The 24,152-nt window shown below is 47.0% G+C and overlaps 1 protein-coding gene across 3 annotated transcripts in view; it reads left to right on the top strand.

Annotated features, from left to right (window-relative positions):
* The window catches only part of LOC140399566 (Fc receptor-like protein 5), an 85,181-nt gene extending 62,693 nt beyond the window's left edge, over positions 1-22,488 (top strand). For all 3 annotated transcript variants that reach the window (XM_072489106.1, XM_072489107.1, XM_072489108.1), the window contains 7 exons: positions 1,572-1,850; positions 4,879-5,166; positions 10,864-10,974; positions 13,816-13,881; positions 18,118-18,149; positions 19,299-19,469; positions 19,599-22,488. In XM_072489106.1, coding sequence (XP_072345207.1) covers positions 1,572-1,850; positions 4,879-5,166; positions 10,864-10,974; positions 13,816-13,881; positions 18,118-18,149; positions 19,299-19,439 — 917 coding nt within the window. In that variant the 3' untranslated portion in view covers positions 19,440-19,469; positions 19,599-22,488. The remainder of the gene's footprint in view (positions 1-1,571; positions 1,851-4,878; positions 5,167-10,863; positions 10,975-13,815; positions 13,882-18,117; positions 18,150-19,298; positions 19,470-19,598) is intronic.
* Positions 22,489-24,152: the final 1,664 nt, after the last annotated feature.

The raw sequence follows: 24,152 nt of genomic DNA, 5'->3' as shown, positions 1-24,152 counted from the left end.
GTGTGGATGAGCAGAGGGATCTAGGTGTCCATGTACATAAATCCCTGAAAGTTGCCACCCAGGTTGATAGGGTGGTGAAGAAGGCCTATGGAGTGTTGGCCTTTATTGGTAGAGGGATTGAGTTCCGGAGTCAGGAGGTCATGTTGCAGCTGTACAGAACTCTGGTACGGCCGCATTTGGAGTATTGCGTACAGTTCTGGTCACCGCATTATAGGAAGGACGTGGAAGCTTTGGAGCGGGTGCAGAGGAGATTTACCAGGATGTTGCCTGGTATGGAGGGAAAATCTTATGAGGAAAGGCTGATGGACTTGAGGTTGTTTTCGTTGGAGAGAAGAAGGTTAAGAGGAGACTTAATAGAGGCATACAAAATGATCAGAGGGTTAGATAGGGTTGACAGTGAGAGCCTTCTCCCGCGGATGGAAATGGCTAGCACGAGGGGACATAGCCTTAAACTGAGGGGTAATAGATATAGGACAGAGGTCAGAGGTAGGTTCTTTACGCAAAGAGTAGTGAGGCCGTGGAATGCCCTACCTGCTACAGTAGTGAACTCGCCAACATTGAGGGCATTTAAAAGTTTATTGGATAAGCATATGGATGATAATGGCATAGTGTAGGTTAGATGGCTTTTGTTTCGGTGCAACATTGTGGGCCGAAGGGCCTGTACTGCGCTGTATTGTTCTATGTTCTATGTTCTTTCACTGCCATGGTGGGATTTGAAACTGGGACCCCAGATCATTACTCTGGAATTCTGGAATACAAGTTAGTGACAACGCCGCGATGCCGCCACCTCCTATACATGTCAGCACACCGCTCCTTAGATAAGGGATCGAAGGCTGTTCACAATATTGGTAATTGTAAGACACATTTTCAACCTCATACCAATATCCTGGTAAACGGCCCTCTCCACATCCTTCTGGGACTTGTGCGAGGAACCCTCCCTATAGCACAGTGATTAACACGGATGCTGCACCACACCAGGGACCAGGGTACAATTCCGCCCTCGGCCGACTGTCTGTGTGGAGGTTCTATTTTCTCGCCATATCTGCATGGTTTGCTCCGGGTGCTCCGGTTTCCTCCAACAGTTCAAACCTGAGCAGACTGGGTGGACTGGCCACGCTAAATTGCCCTTCGTGTCCAAATGTTCGGTGGGGTTGGGGATAGGGTAGGGAGGGGGTGTGGGCCTAGGTAAGGGGCTCTTTCAGCGGGTCGGTGCAGCCTTCATGGTCTGAAGAACCTCCCTCTGCACTGCAGGGATTGTCTGATAATATTTCTATGAATAATATAAAGAACACGATAAATTCAGGATCATAACCATTGAAGCTTGGGGATCAAACACGGTTATTTACTTGCGATGTATTGTTGGGCAATGAGACGCAAAGGGGCACTTCTGTGTGTGTATCACATCACATCAGTAAAAGATTTTCATTCACATTAATTTGTTCTGTGTTTAAGTGCATTGGTCCTGTTTTAAACATTTGTGTGTTAGCCGTGTTGTGTAAATGCCATGTCTCGCATTGCTGTATGTTTTATTCCTCGAAACCCGTTCACGCACGTACTTCTTGTCTTCCCAGTCGCGGTGAGCTGCCCTTCGCTCATCTCAAACTTGAACAGCTCGCTTGTTGCCCTTGGACACGAGGTGACCTTCACGTGTAAGTCCCACAGAGGCACCCCCCCAGTACGCTACCAGCTCTATTGTGGCCATCGTCTCCTTGCCAACATGACAGTCCTCGATTCTGGACCTGGAATCTTCAACTTTGCATTACAGGAAGGAGGCGTCTATTCCTGTGGTGCTGTCAATGGGGTGGCTGCTGTTACAAACTGCAACGAGACAATGGAGCTGACTGCAGCAGGTACATCTGGAAGAGAAAGAGTCTTTCATTGGAAATTGTTGGTTACTCACATTGTCCAGAAGACTGTGCAAATATCTGACCATGCCGCTAACTCATGTAGGTTTTTATGTCCGACAAAACATTGTATGCTTTCAAGTCAGCCTGGATATAGCACGTGGACCAATAGGGATCAGATGATATGAGGGGATGATAGGAACAGGCTATTGAGTTGGATGATCAGCCGTGATCAAAATGAAGGTTCGTGGGGCAAAGTTTAGAGGAGATGTGCGAGGCATGTTTTTTACACAGAGGGTGGTGAGTGTCTGGAACGCGTTGCCAGGGGAGGCAGTGGATGCAGATACATTAATGGCGTTCAAAAGGCATCTCGACGAATACATGGATATGATGCAGAGAGAGGGATATTACAATAGGGAGTGCTGACGGTTTTGGCCAAGTGTGGTATCATGACCAGTAGCGGTCTGCAGGGTCAAAGAGACTGATCCTGTGCTATATTCTTATTTCATAGAATTTACAGTGCAGAAGGAGGCCATTCGGCCCATCGAGTCTGCACCGGCTCTTGGAAAGAGCACCCTACTCAAGGTCCACACCTCCATCCTATCCCCATAACCCAGTAACCCCACCCTTCACTAAGGGCAATGTTGGACACTATGGACAATTTATCGCGGCCAATCCACCTAACCTGCACATCTTTGGACTGTGGGAGGAAACCGGAGCACCCGGAGGAAACCCACGCACACACGGGGAGGATGTGCAGACTCCGCACAGACAGTGACCCAAGCCGGAATCAAACCTGGGACCCTGGAGCTGTGAAGCATTTGTGCTATCCACAATGCTACCGTGCTGCCCCAAATTATTTGTTCATATTATGCACTAGAATGAATCTACGGGATGTGGAGCAGGCTTGACGGACCGAATGGCCACCTCCTGCTCCTACTCTCTGTTTCTATCAGTTTATACATCAGGAATGGCTCCAATTCTAATCTGAAGAGGGCAACAATTGCATTAACATTGTCAGCGTCCATGATGTAAGACATGAAATGAGATAAGGAGTAGAGTATATGACCCAAGGAGGCACCCAATTGGATACGAGGCTGATCCTCGTCTTCCAGCTACATTTTTCCCGGTGGCTACCCGCATTCCTGACTAACAACCCTCGAGATGAACAATCTCTCTATCCCAGCCTCTGATATAGCCAGCGGTGGAACACTCACAACCCTCTAGGGATGGACATCTGCAATGATTCTCAACCCTTTGAGCGGAGAGATTTCTGCTCAGCTCTGCGCAAAATGACCAACCCCATTATCCCGAGCATCATTTCCCATTGTTTCAGATTCCCTGACCATTGGGGGTACATTCTCCTCGTGCCTGTCCTATCACAGCATTTCAGAATCTTGCAGGCCCCAAAGAGATCATCTCCAAATCTTCCGAAATCCAGAGCATGCAAATCCAATTTGCTCAACTCCCGACCTCACTTGAAATGTACTTCATTATAGAATCCCTTAGAATCCCTCGGACAGTAGGAGGCCATTGCGCCCCTCTGAAAGAGACCCCGGCCTTGGATGACTCTCCTGCCTTATCCCCGTAACCCCATCTAACATGCATGGCCAATCCGCCTAACCTTCACATCTTTGGACCGTGGGACGAAACCGGAGCACCCGGAGGAAACCCACGGCAGGCACGTGGAGAAAGTGCAAACTCCACACAGACAGTCACCCAAGACCGGAATTCAAACCGGGTCCCTGGCGCTGCGAGGTAGCAGTGCTAACCAGCGTAGCACAGTGCCCTCCGGCTGCCACTTGCATTGAAACCTCCAGTATGGCGAATGGATTAGACAATCCAAACTATTTCAACCTGAGGCCCCCACGATTATAAATTAATTTGCAACTACTATTTTATTGTCTCGCATTGTAATCCCCCACTGCAGCCAACTCTATCAATGTGGTTCCTTTGACAATTACTACTATTAGTGCATTACGTGGTTGATGAAAATGCAGTGGCGCCATTGCCCATTATTCATTTAAGGTTCAAACCTCTAACTCGGTACGTACAATGTGGCCGGCGATACATTATCCAGAGTGCACCCGTGTGAAACTAACTTTCTGCGTCAGAGCAGATAAATGTGTCTCTCTATGAGGGCGTAAGAGCATGAGTGGAGAGACTGATGGGGTGTGGGAGAAACAATATAGGAGGAGGAAGAGCTTGGAGAGAGAGAGAGAGTGAGAGAGAGAGGGAGAGACAGACCGAGAGATAGACAGAAAGAGAGAGAGAGAGGCAGAGCGAGAGAGGCAACATGGAAAGAGGGAGACAAAGAAATATAGTGTGTGAGAGAGAATATGAGAGGAGAGAGGGAGACAACACGCAAAAGGGAGAGAGGGAACCAGAGATAGAGTGAGAGAGGAAGAGGATATGGGAGGATATAGGGAGACAACATGGATGAGGGAGGGAGAGAAACAGAGGAAGAGTGATAGAGGAGAATATGGGAGGAGAGATAGGCACAACATGGAAGAGTGAGAGTGAGAAAGTGAGGGAGAGTGAGACAGGAGAATAAGGAATGATAGAAGGGGACAACGTGGAAAAGGGAAGATAAAGTGTGAGTTAAAATATGGAAACAGAGTGAGAGAACACAGAAACGAGCGAGAGAAAAAGAGACAGAATATAGGAAGAGAGGGAGTGAGAGAATTAATTATTAATGACTTAGCCTTTGATCTTTTAAAGATCGAGGATGTGTAGGAATCATTGCGGTGTGATTTTAATTTGTGAGGGTGAGGAATGTAGGACATGGTCGCACTAGTTGAGGCTTACTAGGGAACATTAAGGTGACACCCAATTTTACACTATCGCCCACACTTAAAACACTATTATAATGGAAATTTCTGTTTAAATACATGTCAAGTTAATTTTTCACAGGACTATTTTAAGACAACATGGTGAATATCTACCACCAGCCCACATTGTGCAGACCTTGTGGTATTCCATGTTGCGATTATTCATTCTGAAATGTGCTTATTTGATTTCCATTGTTTTACAGTTCCAGTAAGCTGTCCAGACTTCATCTCAGTTTGGGGTAATTCAACCTTTGCTATTGGAGACAGGGCGAGACTCACATGCAAGTGCAAAAGAGGAACGCCACCCATCCAATACCTGCTGAACCGTGATGGCCAGGTCATTGACAACAGGACAGTCACTAACTCCGGAACAGGGAACTTCACCTTTACAGTGGCGTCAGTGGCGGATGGAGGCCTGTACTCCTGTGGTGCTGACAATGGGTTTGGGCGTATGGACCAATGTGGAGAACCAATGCGTCTCACAGTAGCAGGTATGACTCAGAACCAACGACCACTGATGGGAAGAGGTTAGAACACATTTTTAGGTTGCTATCTCTGACGAATGTGATATAAAATAGTTACTTTAGAGATATTAGTTAATGTAATGTAGAAATAAGCCACTTTGACTCTGGTTAGTTCAGAGACAAAGGATGTTAGACCGCATGGGGAAAGCAGGAAGAGGTGTGTCTACGAGAGTGATGCTGCATTGATAGGGGCCAGAGAAATGGATTGGAAGTGAGCCAATCAGAATAGATCAAACAGGTCAGGAGGGATATAGGCTGACCTATGGGCGTCGAGTATGTGAAACTTGATACCATTTGAATTGATTTGCAGAGATCCCTTTGTCTCTTTGTTCATTCACTTTCTGGGATGTAGGAGACTGGATGTCTCTTATGTTTCTGTGAAATGAATCAAGCTTGCAAGCTGAATAAAATAACTTATTTTTACGTGCAAATCCATATCGACTTTTATTGAGGCCAGACTGACGGAGAAAGAAATTTGGGAATCAACATCTCAAACTGAATGGACTAATTTCGCTTCTGGAAGTCCCATCAACCATTCTGCCCTATCTTTCAGCACATATAGTCCAACATGTTGGCCAGCACACTGGCACAATGGTTAGCGTTGCTTCACCCGGGTTCGATTCCTACCCTGGGTGACGGTCTGTGTGGAGTATGGACTTTCTCCTGTGCCTGCATGGGTTTCTTAGGGGTGCCCCTGGTTCCATCCTGCAGTCAATGGATTAGGCGGATTAGCCCAGCTAACATTACTCCAAAGCGTCCAAAGATCAGCAGCATACGTGGATTGGCCAGGCAAAAAATATACCGCAAAGAGTCCAAAGGTGTGCAGGTTAGGTGGAATGGCCAATTTAAATTGCCCCCGAGTGTCTGAAGATGTGAAGTTTCGATGGGTTGGTCTTGTTAAATTGTCCCGTAATGCCCAGAGATATCCAATTTAGAGGCATTGGCCATGTGGAATTAAACATTAGTGTCCAAATATGTGCAGGCTGGGTGGATTGGCCGTTTTAAATTGCCCCTTAGTGTCCAAATATGTGCAGGCTAGGTGGATTGGCCGTGTTAAATCGCCCCTTAGTGTCCAAAGATGTACAGATTAGGTGGATAAAAGCAAATTACTGTTGATGCTGGAATCTGAAACCAAAGAGAAAATGCTATAAAATCTCAACAGGTCTGGCAGCATCTGTCGGTTAGAGAAAGGAGCTACGTTCGAGTCCAAATAACCATTTGGCAAAACATTTGTCACAGGTTAGGTGGATTGGTCATGTTAAATTTCCCTTAGTGTCCAAAAATGAGCAGGTTTGGTGGACTGCTCATGCTAACAAAGAAAGAACAAAGAACAAAGAAATGTACAGCACAGGAACAGGCCCTTCGGCCCTCCAAGCCCGTGCCGACCATGCTGCCCGACTAAACTACAATCTTCTACACTTCCGGGGTCCGTATCCCTCTATTCCCATCCTATTCATATATTTGTCAAGATGCCCCTTAAATGTCACTGTCGTCCCTGCTTCCACCACCTCCTCTGGTAGCGAGTTCCAGGCACCCACTACCCTCTGCGTAAAAAACTTGCCTCGTACATCTACTCTAAACCTTGCCCCTCTCACCTTAAATCTATGCCCCCTAGTAATTGTCTAACATTGTCACTTAGCGTCCAAAGCTGTGCAGGTCGATGGATTGACCATGCTAACATTGTCCCGTGGTGTCCAAAGATGTGCAGGTTTGATTGATTGGCCATGTTAAATTGACCCTGAGTGTCCAAATACGTGCAGGTTCTGGGGTGTTCTTTGTGTTGTTTATTTCAGCATGGTTGGCGTAGTGTTCAAAAGACCACAAAATAGCTTTAACTTAAATAAAGCTATATATTTATTATCACTACTAACCATGATTCGACACGTACTCGTAAAGAATGCACAGTTTATTAATTACATCTAAATTACACTTATCTACACCAAATCTCAATACTGGTTTACACTATGACCTGCACGCACTTATACTATATTTACATCTGACTCTTACTACCTAACTGCTGAACACATTCTCCAACAATACTTAGCATCAATGCCTTATATAGATGTAACAGTAGCTCCCTCTAGTGGCTACTCTCGACACTTCATTACCCCTTGCAGTTCTGACAGTTCTGTTAATACCAAAGGTCGCTGGGTTGGTCAAGCTAAAATTGACTGTTAGCATCCAAAGATGTGCAGGTTAGGTGGATTGGCGATGATAAATTGCCCCTCAGTGTCCTACGATGGGCAGGTTAAGTGGAGTTATCGGGATAGGAGGGGGGATTGGGCCCGAGTAGGCTGCTCGTTCAAAACGTGTGTGCAGACATTTTCGGCATCCAATTGGCATTACATATTTCAGTTGACGAAATGACTCAGTAGATAGTCATGTGTCTGGCCGTACACATCCCTCGCCAAGGGATTTCTTCCTTTAGTATCCTCGTGAGTTGTGTCCGCAATTCTCAGTATTCTGTACCTCAAAGCAGATTGATGTATTGAGACAAGTCAGCTTAAGTGCGCACAGTTGACTTGTCAGCTGTTGGTTAAGTTAACCAACAGCATTCTGAGTAATTGTCAATTAGTTGTGGCCTGCGAGGCTTAAAGTCCTGTTTTCAGAAATGTTTTGATTAGCTTTTTAAATTTTTTTTCACAGAAATTCCATTTGACATATTTAAGTAACATTTAACAATCCCGTCCTCAACCATAAAACAGTTAAATAACTAACTACCACCCTATCCCCTTTTAGCTGCTGACTGCGGTTAATTCCTGAAAGTGAGATGTGAACAGGCGCCATTTTTTATGGAACCCGTCCTCATTCCCTCTTCAATTAAATGTAACCTTATCCAGGCTGAGAAACTCCACTAAATGTCCCAGCCATATTGAAAAATGAAAATCGCTTATTGTCACAAGTAGGCTTCAAATGAAGTTACTGTGAAAAGCCGCAGTCGCCCCATTCCGGCACCTGTTCGGGGAGGCCGGTACGGGAATCGAACCATGCTGCTAGCCTGCCTTGGTCTGCTTTCAAAGCCAGCGATTTAGCCCTGTGCTAAACCAGCCCGCTGAGACACAGGCTGGAGAAACTGACCACACATTCCCCTCCTCGTCACCATCGAGGCAATGGCTAAGACATCCGCCCCTGCCTGGAGCTGCAGCAAAGTCGGACACCCTGGGACCCAAGGCTCCTGGGAGACCGGGTTCTAGGTCTAACTGTCAGAATGGGGCTTCAGGAGGTGTGTCAGAATTTCCTCAGTTTCAGGCACGACCAAAACGTGTGCACATGACTGGCCAGAGCTCACCCGTATCTGTCACACATTTCCTCAGGTCCTTCATACATAGAATCATAGAATCATAGAGGTTTACAGCATGGAAACAGGCCCTTCGGCCCAACCAGTCCATGCCGCCCAGTTTTTACCATTAAGCTAGTCCCAGTTGCCCGCACTTGGCCCATAACCCTCTATACCCATCTTACCCATGTAACTATCTAAATGCTTTTTAAAAGACACAATTGTACCCGCCTCTACTACTACCTCTGGCAGCCCATTCCAGACACTCACTACCCTCTGAGTGAAGAAATTGCCCCTCTGGGCCCTTCTGAATCTCTCCCCTCTCACCTTAAACCTATGCCCTCTAGTTTTAGACTCCCCTACCTTTGGGAAAAGATGTTGACTATCTACCTTATCTATGCCCCTCATTATTTTATAGACCTCTATACGATTACCCCTAAGCCTCCTACGCTCCAGGGAAAAAAGTCCCAGTCTATCCAGCCTCTCCTTATAACTCGAACCATCAAGTCCCGGTAACATCCTAGTAAATCTTTTCTGCACTCTTTCTAGTTTAATAATATCCTTTCTATAATAGGGTGACCAGAACTGCACACAGTATTCCAAGTGTGGCCGTGCCAATGTCTTGTACAACTTCAACAAGACGTCCCAACTCCTGTATTCAATGTTCTGACCAATGAAACCAAGCATGCCGAATGCCTTCTTCACCACCCTGTCCACCTGCGACTCCACCTTCAAGGAGCTATGAACCTGTACTCCTAGATCTCTTTGTTCTATAACTCTCCCCAACGCCATACCATTAACTGAGTAGGTCCTGGCCTGATTCGATCTGCCAAAATGCATCACCTCACATTTATCTAAATTAAACTCCATCTGCCATTCGTCGGCCCACTGGCCTAATTGATCAAGATCCCGTTGCAATCCTAGATAACCTTCTTCACTATCCACTGTGCCACCAATCTTGGTGTCATCTGGAAACTTACTAACCATGCCTCCTAAATTCTCATCCAAATCATTAATATAGTGTGACACTTCCATTCCTTGAGATAACGAAAATAGCATTTTTTCTTTAGGTGGGGCTTCCCAGCTGTTACCATTTAAACTGCTGGACGTTTGATGGGTTTAAGAAACATTGTGTGTCAGTGAAGAGCCAAGGATAATCAGCCACCTCTGTTGGGAAGTCGATTCCGGACCAATCTCATAGAGCTTGGATCCGTTTGTTTCAAGTAGATCAGACGTTACGTTTTGAATTGGGAAGTCGGCGAATTGTAGCCTTCTGGTGAACGGCGTTACCTGCAAGGGACACGATTGGTTGATATGTGCAGGCATTAGATTGGGGTAGACATATTGGTGGGATGGACAGCAGGATGGCAGATCAAATTCAATATGGAGACATATACAATTTAGCGGGAGGAGCATGGAGATACATAATTTAATATATTTAACTATTCTAAAAGACGCAGAGGGACACAGGCGGCTGTGTGGATCAGTCACTGAAGATGGCGGGAGAGGAGCAGAGAACAGTTATTAGAGCTTACAGATCCTCAGATGTAATAATAGGGGTGAGTATAGGTATTCAAAATCAAGAGGAATCTCGAGAATTATGGGTGTGGGGAACTGTTCCCATTGACGTATGGATCAAGGTGGATCAAATCATGGATTGAAAGTATTTGGCAAAGGAAAGGAACATAGATATGAGGGTGGGGAGGGGGGGTTATACATCGTGTGGTTCAGGATCTAGAATGCACTTGCTGGGAGTGTGGTGGAGGCAGGTTTCATGGCGGCATTCTAGTGGAATTCCGATGATTATATGATCAGAAACGATGTGCATACGTAGGGGGAGATGTCGGGGTGGTTAACACCCGATCTGTTGCTCATGGATCGAATGGTGTCCGGCACTGGAGCAATCTGCGACCTCTTTTTCCATTACATACATTTACTCGACTCGATCATTCATGGAGTAAAGGAAAAGTGTGGAGAAGTTTCAGGCCTACACCTCAGGATAGCATAGGGCCAGAGATGAAATAGGCAAGATATCTATTTTCTGCAATGCACACTTCAGAGGTTCGGGGACTTCAGGGTGTGTCTGGGACAAAGAGTGGAGTGGGGAATAACAGCAGTGGAACAGAGACACTATTCGAGCGGATTAGTCCAAATAGATGTTAACTCTGCGACTCTCAAGAGCAGCACGGAGCTGTGAGGCAGCAGTGCAAATCCCTGTGCCACCCTTTTAAACCTAATATTACAAACCTCTGATATGTTGGCGAGGACAGAATAAAAGATCGAATTTATGCCAAACGAAGGAGTTTATTCGACCCATCGAGTCTGCACCGACTTCATCTTTCTGTTCAATTATTAATACCCGTTCTTTTACCGATTTTATTTTTCAGTTACCTCTGAACGGTCCCTCGTTGTGATCTACGTGGCAGTGGGGGTTTCGTTCCTGATTCTCGCCTTACTGATTCTACTGTTTCGCTGCAAACGGCGTCGTCACAACAAAGGTAAAACTCACTTCACACGACAATGGAGCCAGAATAACCACGTTTAAGGAGGTTTCAGGAGAATCTGAGTTCAGGATGTTGAGTCTCAGATAGCCAGATGGAGTTCACAGTGCTGATGCAAACATTAGTTTCTCAGTGTTTAAAGGCACTTGGGGATAATCCACCTCGTAAAATCGAGGAGAACCGTTGTCAGCGCATTAACCCTCGGAATCCTATCGTGCAGCACGGTGGGACAGTGGTTAGCACTGCTGCCTCACCGTGCCAAGGAACTGGCGCTGATCCGGACCCATGGCACTGTCCGTGTCGAGTTCCCACATTCCCCCATGTCACATTATACAAATGTTCAGCATGTGAAGAGTTAATGTTATATTGGGCTTAGCCACTAGAGGGAGCGAGAGGACTCTACTATAAATTGCACTGACTCATCAGCTGGGGGGAGCTCATTAGACTGGAGCTGAAGAAGATTCTCATTGCATTGCAGAATTAGCTCAGATATAATAGCTATAATTAGTAGATGGAGATAGTGTTGGTGAGTGCAGTTTAATTCTTACATGTATGCTTGATATTTAGAATAAGTGTAGAACTCAAATTTAGTAGTACTAATAAAATTAGTTAAGTTCTTCAAAAGAGCTTTGTGTATCTTTGTGATCACTATGCCTTCCAGCCTGGAAACCCCGCACAAAGATCACCCCAACCCCACACCCAAAAGGATATATAGGTATGACACGTGATTGAATCGCATGTTGGGGTGGTGTTGGGCGATGGGGTGGTGGGGGTGGTGGGGGTGGCTGGTTTGGCGGTGATTCGGGGTGTTGGGGGTGTGGAGATGTTGTGGCGGGTGTTGTGGGTCTTGGTGGGGGAAGGTGTGGAGGTTGTGGGGGTGGGGTGTCGGTCTACACTTGCTATGGGGAACTGTCACTCAGCTGGGCCTCACTTGCTCGCGTTAGGCCGACCTCCATCTCGGGAGCTCTCTCTCCGTGTCCACCAACCAGGTCTAGTTCCCGATGCTTCGTTGTCGTGAGATCCTGCGGTCCCCCTCCAGTTCTTCCTCCCAGCGGTTGTGTGTTGCCTCCTCGTGACGGGGGGTATGGTGCCCAGTATCCCATGCCCACCCCCCTGCCATACTAGTTTAAACCCTCCCATGTGACACTAGCAAACCTCGCGGCCAGGATATTTATGCCTCTCCAGTTGAGTTGCAACCCGTCCTTCTTATACAGGTCACACCTGCCCCGGAAGAGCTCCCAGTGGTCCAGATAGCAGAAACCCTCCGTCCTGCACCAGCTGTTTAGCCCCGTGTTTAGCTGCTCTATTTTCCTATCTCTAGCCTCACTGGCACGTGGCACAGGGAGTAATCCCGAGATTACCACCCTAGAGTAACTTTTACTTTACTCTTTTAACTTTCTGCCTAGCAACCTGAACTCCTGCTGCAGGACCTCATGCCCCTTCCTGCCTATGTCGTTAGTACCAATATGTACAACGACCTCTGCCTGTTTGCCCTCCCCCTTCAGGATGCCCTCTACCCGTTCGGAGACATCCTGGACCCTGTCTCCAGGGAGGCAACATACCATCCTGGAGTCTCTTTCACGTCCACAGAAGCGCCTATCTGTGCCCCTGACTTTAGAGTCCCCTATGACTTGCTCTTCTGCGCTTTGACTCTCCCTTCTGAACATCAGAGCCAGCCGTGGTGCCACTGCTCTGGCTGCTGCTGTTTTCCCCTGATAGGCTATCACCCCCGACAGTATCCAAAGGGGTATACCTATTCGAGAGGGGGACAACCACAGGGGATTCATGCACTGAGTGCCTGCCCTTTCTGGTGGTCACCCATCTCTCTGCCTGCACCTTGGGTGTGACCGGAATAACAGGTGAAGAAAGAGAACGAAACAGTATTGAAAAAGCACCTTCTCCCACTGCCCCGAATTACCTCACTGCACCAAATTACCCAGTTCCAATCCCCACTCTGGATGTGTCTCCTTCACCTGCGCAAAGCTGAATAAGTGCGCTTTCTGTCTGTCTTTTATACAGAACTCAGCTAACCAGGGCGTTGCCATTCATGTCGATAGGTAAAATACAAGAGCAGGATGTATTTCTGATGGTGTATAAGGTTCTGGTCAGACCCCATTTGGAGGATTGTGAGCAGGTTTGGGCCCGGGTATTTGTTGTGATGGTCCTGGAAATGGTCCAGAGGAGGTTCACAAGAATTAACTTTGGAGTGAAGTGCTTGTCATATGATGAGGGGCTGAGGACTCTGGATCAGAACACGTTGGAGCTTAGAAGGATGAGGGGGGGCCTTACAGAAACTTACAGGATACTGCGAGGCCTGGAGAGAGAGGAGATAGAGGGGATGTTTCCATTAGGAGGAGAACCGAGAACCAGAGGGCGCAATATCAGGCTTAAGGGACGCTCCTTTTAAAAAGAGATGAGGAGGAATTCATTCTGCCAGAGTCGAGTGAGTCTGTGGAACTCTTTGCCTTTGAAGGCCAAATCACTGGGTTTCTTTAAGACAGAGAGAGATAGGTTCTTGACTGATAAGGGGATCAGGGGTTATGGGGAGAAGGCAGGAGAATGGGGATGAGAATAATATCAGCCACGATTGGATGTCGGATAGACTCAATGGGCTGAGTTGCCCAATTCTGCTACCGTGCATTATGGTTTTATGGTCTTATCTCAATTTGATATCTCTGATTGAGGATTCCTTTGATCAAGCATTTGGGTCATGTTGACGTACATTTAATTCAAGCATGATTCCAAACTGCTCAGTGCTGTGAAAGTGTAGCAGGCCAGAATCAGGCGGTGAGGGACAGCTGCTTGACATGTAACCCTTCAATCTCTTCTCTCTTTTAGAACACAAAGTGCCGTCCGCTGGTGGAATTGTATACGCCGAAGTCCAAGTGAAGAGGAAGGCGGCTGGTAATATGCATTGAAATCTATTTTTTTGCACAGGTCTGCACTTAAAGCAAACAGGAAACATAAGGAGCTGGAACTCTTCAGAACATTGTACTAGGGGGTAAATAATTACTGAAGGACCCCTGATCAGTAGCCCTGAAGCAAACGTTGTCTTTTTTAGCCGGCTGGCGTTTGGCACAATGTTCTGGTTGAACTCGAAACCGTGAAATCATTGCCTCCCACATCGAAAGTAGCATATTTATGGAAACGATTTGGAGGAAAATGTAACTGGTCTGATTAGTAAGTTTGCGGACGACACAAAGATTGGTGGAATTGCGGATAGCGATGAGGACTGTCAGGGGACACAGAAGGATATAGATCAGTTGGAGATTTGGGAGGAGTGATGGGAGATGGAGTTTAATCCACGCAAATGTGAGGTAATGCATTTTTCAAGGGCTAATACAGGTGGGAAATATTCAGTAAATGGGAAGAACCCTTAAGATTATTGACTGACAGGGGAATCTGGGTGTCCAGGTCCATAGGTCACTGAAAGGGGTAACGCAGGTCGAGAAGGCATTCATAGAATTTACAGTGCAGAAGGAGACCATTCGGCCCATCGAGTCTGCACCGGCTCTTCGAAAGAGCACCCTACCCAAGGTCAACACCTCCAACCTATCCCCATAACCCAGTAACCCCACCCAACACTAAGGGCAATTTTGGACACTAAGGGCAATTTATCATGGCCAATCCACCTAACCTGCACATCTTTGGACTGTGGGAGGAAACCGGAGCGCCCGGAGGAAACCCACACACACTGGGAGGATGTGCAGACTCCGCACAGACAGTGACACAATCCGGAATCGAACCTGGGACTCTGGAGCTGTGAAGCCACAGTGCTAATCACTTGTGCTACCGTGCATACGGCATGCTTGCCTTCATCGACCTGGGTATTGAGTATAAAAATTGGCAAGTCATGTTGCAGCTGTACAGATCCCTAATTGCACACTTGCAACATTGGGTCTAATGCTGGTTACCACGCCAGCGGAAGGATGTGGAGGCTTTGCAGAGGGTACAAAAGAGGTTTACCAGAATGTTGCCTGGTACGGGGGGCATTAGCTGTGAGGATATGTTGGATAAACTCGTTTCGTTCTCATTGAACGATGGAGGTTGATGGGCGATGGAGGTTGATAGAAGTCTACGAAGGTTTGAAGGTGGATTGGCCGTGTTAAATTGCCCGTTAGTGTCCAAAGATGTACAGGTTAGGTGAATTGGCCGTGTTAAATTGCCCGTTAATGTCCAAAGATGTACATGTTAGGTGGATTGGCCGTGTTCAATTGTCCCTTAGTGTCCAAAGATGTAAAGGTTAGGTGGATTGGCCGTGTTAAATTGTCCCTTAGTGTCCAAAGATGTACAGGTTATGGGGATTGGCAATGCTATTTTGTCCCTTAGTGTCCAAACATGTGCACCGTAGGGGGATTAGACATGTTAAATTGTCCCTAGTGTCCAAAGATAAGAACATAAGACATGGGTGCAGAATTATTCTTTTTATATAAATTATATAAATTTAGAGTGCCCAATTCATGCCTTCCAATTAATGGGCAATTTGGCGCGGCCAATCCACCTCCCCTGCACATCTTTGGGTTGTGGGGGCGAAACCCAAGCAAACACGGGGAGAATGTGCAAACTCCAGACGCACAGTGACCCAGAGCCGGGATCGAACCTGGGACCTCGGTGCCGTGAATAGGAGCAGAATTAGTCCATTCGGCCCATCGAATCTGCTCCACGGTTCAATAATGCCTGCTGTGTTTCTCAACTCCGTTCTCCTGCCTTCACCCACAAACCCTGATCGCCTTATTCATCAAAAATATCTATCTGTCTTCAAGACAGTCAGCAATTTGACCCTCACAGCCTTCTGTGGCAAAGAGTTCCGCAGATTCAACACCCTCTGGCTGAAGAAATTCCTCCTCATCTCTGTTTTAAAGGATCGCCCTTCAGTCTGAGGCTGTGCCCTCGGGTTCTAGTTTCTCCTACTAGTCGAAACATCCTCTCCACCTTCACTCTATCCAGGCCTCACATCATCCTATAAGTTGAATAATACCCCCCATCCCCTCATCCTTCCAAACTCTAAGGAGTACAGACGAGTTGCACAGTAACCGTTTGCCAACTCTTCATTCCAGGGATCGTTTTTGTAATCCTTCCCAGGACCCTTTACAAGGCCAGCACATTCTGCCTCAGATATAGGGCTGGATATCGCTCACAGTATGCACGGATGTACCTGCTAGCTTTATTGACCATGCTAAAAATACCCCTTAGTGTCCAAACATGTGCAGGTTACGGGGATTGGCCGTGTTAAATTGCCCCTTAGTGCCCAAACATGTGCAGGTTACGGGGATTGGCCGTGTTAAATTGCCCCTTAGTGTCCAAACATGTGCAGGTTACGGGGATTGACCATGCTAAAAATACCCCTTAGTGTCCAAACATGTGCAGGTTACGGGGATTGGCCGTGTTAAATTGCCCCTTAGTGCCCAAACATGTGCAGGTTACGAGGATTGGCCGTGTTAAATTGCCCCTTAGTGTCCAAACATGTGCAGGTTACGGGGATTGGCCGTGTTAAATTGCCCCTTAGTGCCCAAACATGTGCAGGTTACGGGGATTGGCCGTGTTAAATTGCCCCTTAGTGCCCAAAGATGTGCAGGTTACGGGGATTGGCCGTGTTAAATTGCCCCTTAGTGCCCAAACATGTGCAGGTTACGGGGATTGGCCGTGTTAAATTGCCCCTTAGTGCCCAAAGATGTGCAGGTTACGGGGATTGGCCGTGTTAAATTGCCCCTTAGTGCCCAAACATGTGCAGGTTACGGGGATTGGCCGTGTTAAATTGCCCCTTAGTGCCCAAACATGTGCAGGTTACGGGGATTGGCCGTGTTAAATTGCCCCTTAGTGCCCAAAGATGTGCAAGTTACGGGGATTGGCCGTGTTAAATTGCCCCTTAGTGTCCAAACATGTGCAGTTGTGTCTAGTTTTGTCTTACAGGAGGCTGTCTGGTTTAGTGGCTCTTTAAGAGGATCGCTGCAGACTCCATGGTCCAAATGACTTACTTTAGCATAGTAGGAATGCTGTGCTTCCATCATTCAAGGAGTGCTCACACTCTTACTTTCATGTGTTATTGCATTGGAATGATTTGGGGATGACCAGTTTATTGGCGTTTTTGACTGGGCCTCACAATAAGGTGGGGTGGGGAAGTGGGTGGGGGGGTAGTCGCACACCGAAAATTCCCACTGGGGAGATGGTCACAGCTTTATAAGATCAATATAGTAACCCAAAGGTCCTGCCCAATAATCTCTGGATATGGGTTCACAATCCACCACAGGAATTCGCGGAGATCAACTGTGACAAATGATGAGTATGTGGGATTGGAAAGTCTGAGTGACGGTGAGCATTTAGCAATTGCAGCAGAAATGTGATCCACTGCTGCCCCTCCATGAGCGGAGGTATGTCTGCCGTCCTGACTGTTCTCATCCAGATCCACAGGGATTTGCTTGACCCCCTAACTGTGCTGGTAAAGTGGCGGAGAATGCCACTCGAGAGAGGTTGCAATAAAGGAATGGAGCCCTGACCCTTATTGCACCACGGGTAATGCAGAGGAAGGTGGCTCAGCGCCACCTCCTGTAGACCAGTAAGGGAATTGCAATGAATTCTGCCATTGCCGCCACTGCCCACACCCCCATGAAATAAAGGTGACTCCTTACTTTGATCTTCAATCGGCCAACAGCATTGTGTGCTGCTTTCATTGGCCAAAGTGGTGCACTCCCCCCGCCCCTCTCCCCCCGCCCCTCTCCCCCCGCGCACCCAAGCTCCAAATGTAAAATAAAGTGTTTTCCAAGTCACTTGTCTGAACTCGTTCATGAAATGAAAAATGAAAATCGCTTATTGTCACGAGTAGGCTTCAAATGAAGTTACTGTGACAAGCCCCTAGTCGCCACATTCCGGCACCTGTTCGGGGAGGCTGGTACGGGAATTGAACCGTGCTGCTGGCCTGCCTTCAAAGCCAGCGATTTAGCCCTGTGCTAAACCAGCCCCTATTTATCATATCTATTGCAATCCCACTTCACCAACGGCAGAGGTTCTGTCTCCTTGTGGGAAGAACAGCCATGTTTACTGACATATTAACGAGGATAATGGGGGGAGGGGAGGGAAGGGGGGGCTGGAATTGGAATATCACCCGGAGCGCAAACTCAAAGTTGAGTATTTTGTTCCCTATAGGTGACAATGGAAATGGAGCTGGAAGAATCCCAGTAAGTGTCTTATTTAACCACATCATTAATGTTGGAGGGAGTCAGAGGAGAGCAACATTTTGGGGCACATGTCCATAGTTTGTTGAAGGCAGCAGGGCAGGTAGATAAGCGGATCAAAAACTCACTGTCACAAAGAGTGTCAGAGGAGGAAAACTCTCACAACATAAAGGGTTGCCCGACTCAAGGACACGGGAGGGAATCTATGATTGTCACCAGGGGAAATTGGCGAGGTACTGAATGACTACGTTGTGTCAGTATTCACCAAAGAGAAGGACTTGATGGATGTGGAGACTGGGGAAGGGTGTTAAGATTGTTTGGGTCAAGTTAATATCAAAAAGGAGGCGGTGTTGGGCGTCTTGAAAAACATTAATATCGATAAGTCCCCAGGGCCGGATGCGATGTACCCCAGAATACTGAGGGAGGCACTGGACGTAAGCGCTGGGACCCTGACACGAATCCTTGTCTCCGCACTGGCTACAGAGGAGGTCCCAGAGGACTGGAGAATAGCCAATGCTGTAAGCACTGGGATGCAGTGGCGTAGTGGTATTATCACTGGACGACTAAACCAGAAACCCAAGGTAATGCTCCGGGGATGCGGGTTCGAATCCCGGCACTGCAGATGGCGAAGTTTGAATTTAATAAAAATCTGGAATTAAATGTGCAATGATGACCATTGCTGGTTGTCGTAAAACTCCATCTGGATCAGAGAAGGAAATCTGCCAAATTTGCCTGGTCTGACCCCAGCCCCACAGCAATGTGCTTGACGTTTAACTGCCCTGCAAGCGCAGTTAGGGATGGACAATAAATGCTGGCCCAGCCTGCGACACGCACGTCCCCTGAACGAATAAAACAAAACAGGTATAAGATGGGGCTGGATGGATACGGACCGCGGAAATGTGGACGGTTTTATGTTAGATGGGCAGGCTTGGAGGGCACAAGGTCCTATTCCTGGGCTGTAACTTTCTTTGTTCTTTATTCCCAGAGACACAAACAGATACAAAATTACACACACAAGCTGTCCCTATGTAAACGTATTAGTCCCAGTGCTCTGACCGCATACAGTACCTGGAGGAGGAGGAGGTTCTGACCGATACGGTTTAAATTCGAGCAGGCAGCGTGTGTATTGATATCCTCTCCACTCCCTTTCAGGGCAAGGCCGATTATTATGTCACTTACGCGACTCTGAACCATCTACAAATGGAAAGGGATGGCGACTTGGTGCCCCGACAGGAAGAGGAAGGAAGGTCTTCAGATTATGTTGAAATCTACCAAAATGTGCGGAGGTTATAGTCACTGACTGAACCGTGCTCCTGCCGATGGGTAAATATGTTCCATTTTGCCAGGGAGTGTCCCTCATTGAATTATTCAAGCAAAGTAAGATTTGTATATTTTTCACACCACAAAGAGCCTTATTACACATGACCTTATTCCTACTATCTGCTGCATTAGGACGGAATCATCACCATGGAACGGGTACACCACCCAGCTTGCTTCAAGAGAAAAAACCTTATGTGGATGGAAATGCCAAATGGTAAAAATTAACATTTAAAGCTTATGTCCATCTACTTTCGTGATCATAAATATTTCCTTTGCAACAACAATGAGGACCGGCTATTCGGACATGTCAGTGGTTAACTGAGCATCAGCCACAATGTTTTGGGCCAACCCCTGAGAATGGGAAAGACACCATTGACACAGGAGATTCGGTGCGACCAGTCCCTGCAACTCTGCTGCGGTTACGAAGGAATCATCCAGGATTGACTGATTGCCAATCTCTGTTTTTTATACAAGTCTTGCTCATAAATGGACCTCATCACGTCAACTGTAGACCATTGGGTTGAAGGAATGGCTCGATTGGCCGTCTCCACCAGAATTAATTATTGACTTGTTCATGGAATGAGTTCAGCTTTGTATTTTTATTTTTTCGCTGCCATGAATACTTCGTAATCCACGTACACATTAGTGAATAATGAATTGCTGACCTTCGCCATGTCAGGAATATCGATGGTTTTCGTAGGCTTTCAGTGTGCAGGCTGCCAACGGGGCTAATTTCTGGACGATCACCGCAATGGCATTTTCACACTGACAGGAATAATCTCAGTGAAAAGGGAACAAAATATATTTGACGTTCTCCACTGGGGAGTAATGTGGTAAATGTGTGTTTACCAATCTACAACATAGTGGAGAATGCTTTGAGATACTGGTCATGAGGAACATCAACTCCACACTCCCAGAATGCCTTGATACACTGCAAATTGCATACCGCGACAACCGGTCACAGCAGACTCCATCTCCCTGGCCCTTCACTTATCCGTGGAGCAGTTTGACAACACGCACTCCTATGGCAGACTTCAATTCATTGTCTACTGCTCCACCTGCAACAACATTATCCCAGCCAAGCTCATATCAAAGCTCTAGAAACGAAGACGTGCCTCCTCATCTGCAACTGGATCCTCGATTCAAGACACAGAGATCACAATCAGTAAGAATAAACAACACCTCCCTCAAGATACTCCTCAGAACCGAGGCCTCGCAAGGCTGCATACTTAGCCTCCTACTATCCCCGCTGTAGACACCCGACTGTGTGGGAAACTTTGGCTCTACATGTGTCAACAAGTTTGCTGGTGACCCTACCGTAGTGGGTCGGTTATCGAATAAGTTTGAATCAGAGTACAGGAGGGAGGGAGGAAACCCAGGGGAGTGGTGTAACGACAGTAATCGATCCCTCAATGTCAGAAAAACAAAAGGGCTGGTCACTGACTTCAGGAATCGAAGTGTCGTACACACCACTCTCTCCATCAGTAGGGCCTAATTGGAGATGGTTGACAGCTTCAATTTCTAGGTGTGCACATCACCAACTATCTGTCCTGGCCCACCCACGTTAACGCTACGAACAAGAAAGCACAACAGCGCCTTTCCCTCCTAAAGAATCTCAGGAAATTCAGAAGTACCACCTTGACTCTTACCAATGTCTACAGATTCAACATGGAAAACACCCTATCTGGCTGAATCAAAACCTGGAATGGCAACTGCTCGTCCAAGACCACAAGAAACTGCAGAGGGACGTGAACGCCGCCCGCTCTGTGAACCCGCGTCCCATGTATTTACACTGTCCATACCTCCCGCTGCCTTGGGAAAGTGGGCAGCGGAATGAAAGACGCGTCCCACCCGGTTTACTCACTCTTAGAACATAGAACATAGAACGATACAGCGCAGTGCAGGCCCTTCGGCCCACGATGTTGCACCAAAACAAAAGCCATCTAACCTACACTATGCCATTATCATCCATATGTTTATCCAATAAACTTGTAAATGCCCTCAATGTTGGCGAGTTCACTACTGTTGCAGGTAGGGCATTCCACAGCCTCACTACTCTTTGCGTAAAGAACCTACCTCTGACCTCTGACCTATATCTATTACCCCTCAGTTTAAAGCTATGTCCCCTCGTGCCAGCCATTTCCATCCGCGGGAGAAGGCTCTCACTGTCCACCCTATCCAACCCCCTGATCATTTTGTATGCCACTATTAAGTCTCCTCTTAACCTTCTTCTCTCCAACGAAAACAACCTCAAGTCCATCAGCCTTTCCTCAGAAGATTTTCCCTCCATACCAGGCAACATCCTGGTAAATCTCCTCTGCACCCGCTCCAAAGCCTCCACATCCTTCCTGTAATGCGGTGACCAGAACTGTACGCAATACTCCAAATGCGGCCGTACCAGAGTTCTGTACAGCTGCAACATGACCTCCTGACTCCGGAACTCAATCCCTCTACCAATAAAGGCCATCACTCCATAGGCCTTCTTCACAACCCTATCAACCTGGGTGGCAACTTTCAGGGATCTATGTACATGGACACCTAGATCCCTCTGCTCATCCACACTTTCAAGAACTTTACCATTAGCCAAATATTCCGCATTCCTGTTATTCCTTCCAAAGTGAATCACCTCACACTTCTCTACATTAAACTCCATTTGCCACCTCTCAGCCCAGCTCTGCAGCTTATCTATGTCCCTCTGTAACCTCTTCCAACGTGTGCCATCAGGCAGGAGATACAAAAGTCTGAGGACACGCACTAACAGATTCAAAGACATCTTCTTGCCCGCAGTTACCAGATTGCTGAATGACACTCTTATGGACTGATATGATATCTTCACTCATCTACTCTACTGAGTAGTACTAACCTCCCGTGTGCTGCACCCGATGCCTGTGTCTGTATATTTACATTGTGTATTTATCTTTACCCTATGATTATTTTTTATGCATGATCTGTCTGGACTGGACTCCGAACAATACTTCCCGCAATACCTCAGTACACGTGGCAATAAACAAATCCAATCAAATCTGACTCACTCACAGCCAGTCTGGACCCGGTTAATCGTGTATTCATTGTGTATAATAAGTGTTGGATCGGAAGGGGTTAACATACCCTGTTTGTTCAGTGACTGCAATTAATGTCAGTCTCCATGGATTCTGATTGTGTCACTGGAGAATGTCCCTCTTCCATTAAAAGCGATTCATTTCTATGAGTTATCCAGACTGTCAGCGGGAGCATCAACTCCAACACTGACAGGGATCAGCGGCTTCAGAGAGACCGGGAGGTGGGATCAGAATCCGAGATCGATCGAGTGGGATATTCCAGCAATGGATCCGAATCTGCGAACAATCGATCGGAACATTACAGCAATGGACAGGGCTTTATCCATGGGTCTTTTCTTCATTTCTCAAGATGGGATTTTATTATCATTCAGGATTCAATGTGTACTCTGGATTATTCAAGCGGGATACTATCCGATCCTGGCTACTGTTGGTGTCCCTGGTAAGTCTCCCTGTCCAGACATTAATTCTGTAAACCCTGTTTAACTGTATTATTGAACTTTTCATTAACTCCGCCCAGTTTGCTGCTGTTGTTTCATAGAACATAGAACATAGAACGATACAGCGCAGTACAGGCCCTTCGGCCCACGATGTTGCACCGAAACAAAAGCCATCTAACCTACACTATGCCATTATCATCCATATGTTTATCCAATAAACTTGTAAATGCCCTCAATGTTGGCGAGTTCACTACTGTAGCAGGTAGGGCATTCCACGGCCTCACCACTCTTTGCGTAAAGAACCTACCTCTGACCTCTGTCCTATATCTATTACCCCTCAGTTTAAAGCTATGTCCCCTCGTGCTAGCCATTTCCATCCGCGGGAGAAGGCTCTCACTGTCCACCCTATCTAACCCCCTAATCATTTTGTATGCCTCTATTAAGTCTCCTCTTAACCTTCTTCTCTCCAACGAAAACAACCTCAAGTCCATCAGCCTTTCCTCATAAGACTTTCCCTCCATACCAGGCAACATCCCGGTAAATCTCCTCTGCACCCGCTCCAAAGCCTCCACGTCCTTCCTATAATGCGGTGACCAGAACTGTACGCAATACTCCAAATGCGACCGTACCAGAGTTCTGTACAGCTGCAACATGACCTCCTGACTCCGGAACTCAATCCCTCTACCAATAAAGGCCAACACTCCATAGGCCTTCTTCACAGCTAACTCTGGAAAACACTGGTAACTGTTGTAATGTTTTAGACTTCACTCTCTCGTCTGACGTCCAGTGGAATTGCTGCTAAGTGTCTCTATGCTGCTGTTATATTTGGAATCGACTTTACGATGTATTATTCTCCCTGTTAAAAAAGTCACGAGAACATGGACAGAGACTTCAGTTCCCAGCATATACTCTGCTCCCTGTGGACTGGCCCCCTTCCTGTACCTGAGGCTAGCCCACACTAATTACCACCTCTGTTACCCTTTAAACCTGAGAAGATTTATGACCCCATATCCACCTTATTAACAATAATGTCTACTGTCACCTCCAGAATATCATCCTCTGGCTTTCCCCAGCTCTCAATGTGAATTCCAGATTCAACTATTCCAATTCACAGCTGACCAGACTCCCAGTTACAACGCTGCAGAATTAAAGGTCATCTCAAACTCTGCTGTCCGCCTCCGAATCTCTGA

The sequence above is a fragment of the Scyliorhinus torazame genome, chromosome 23 (genome assembly GCF_047496885.1).
Source record: "Scyliorhinus torazame isolate Kashiwa2021f chromosome 23, sScyTor2.1, whole genome shotgun sequence".
Taxonomy (NCBI): Eukaryota; Metazoa; Chordata; class Chondrichthyes; order Carcharhiniformes; family Scyliorhinidae; genus Scyliorhinus; species Scyliorhinus torazame.
Note: the sequence above shows the minus strand (reverse complement) of the source record. Positions and strands in the feature narration are given on the sequence as shown.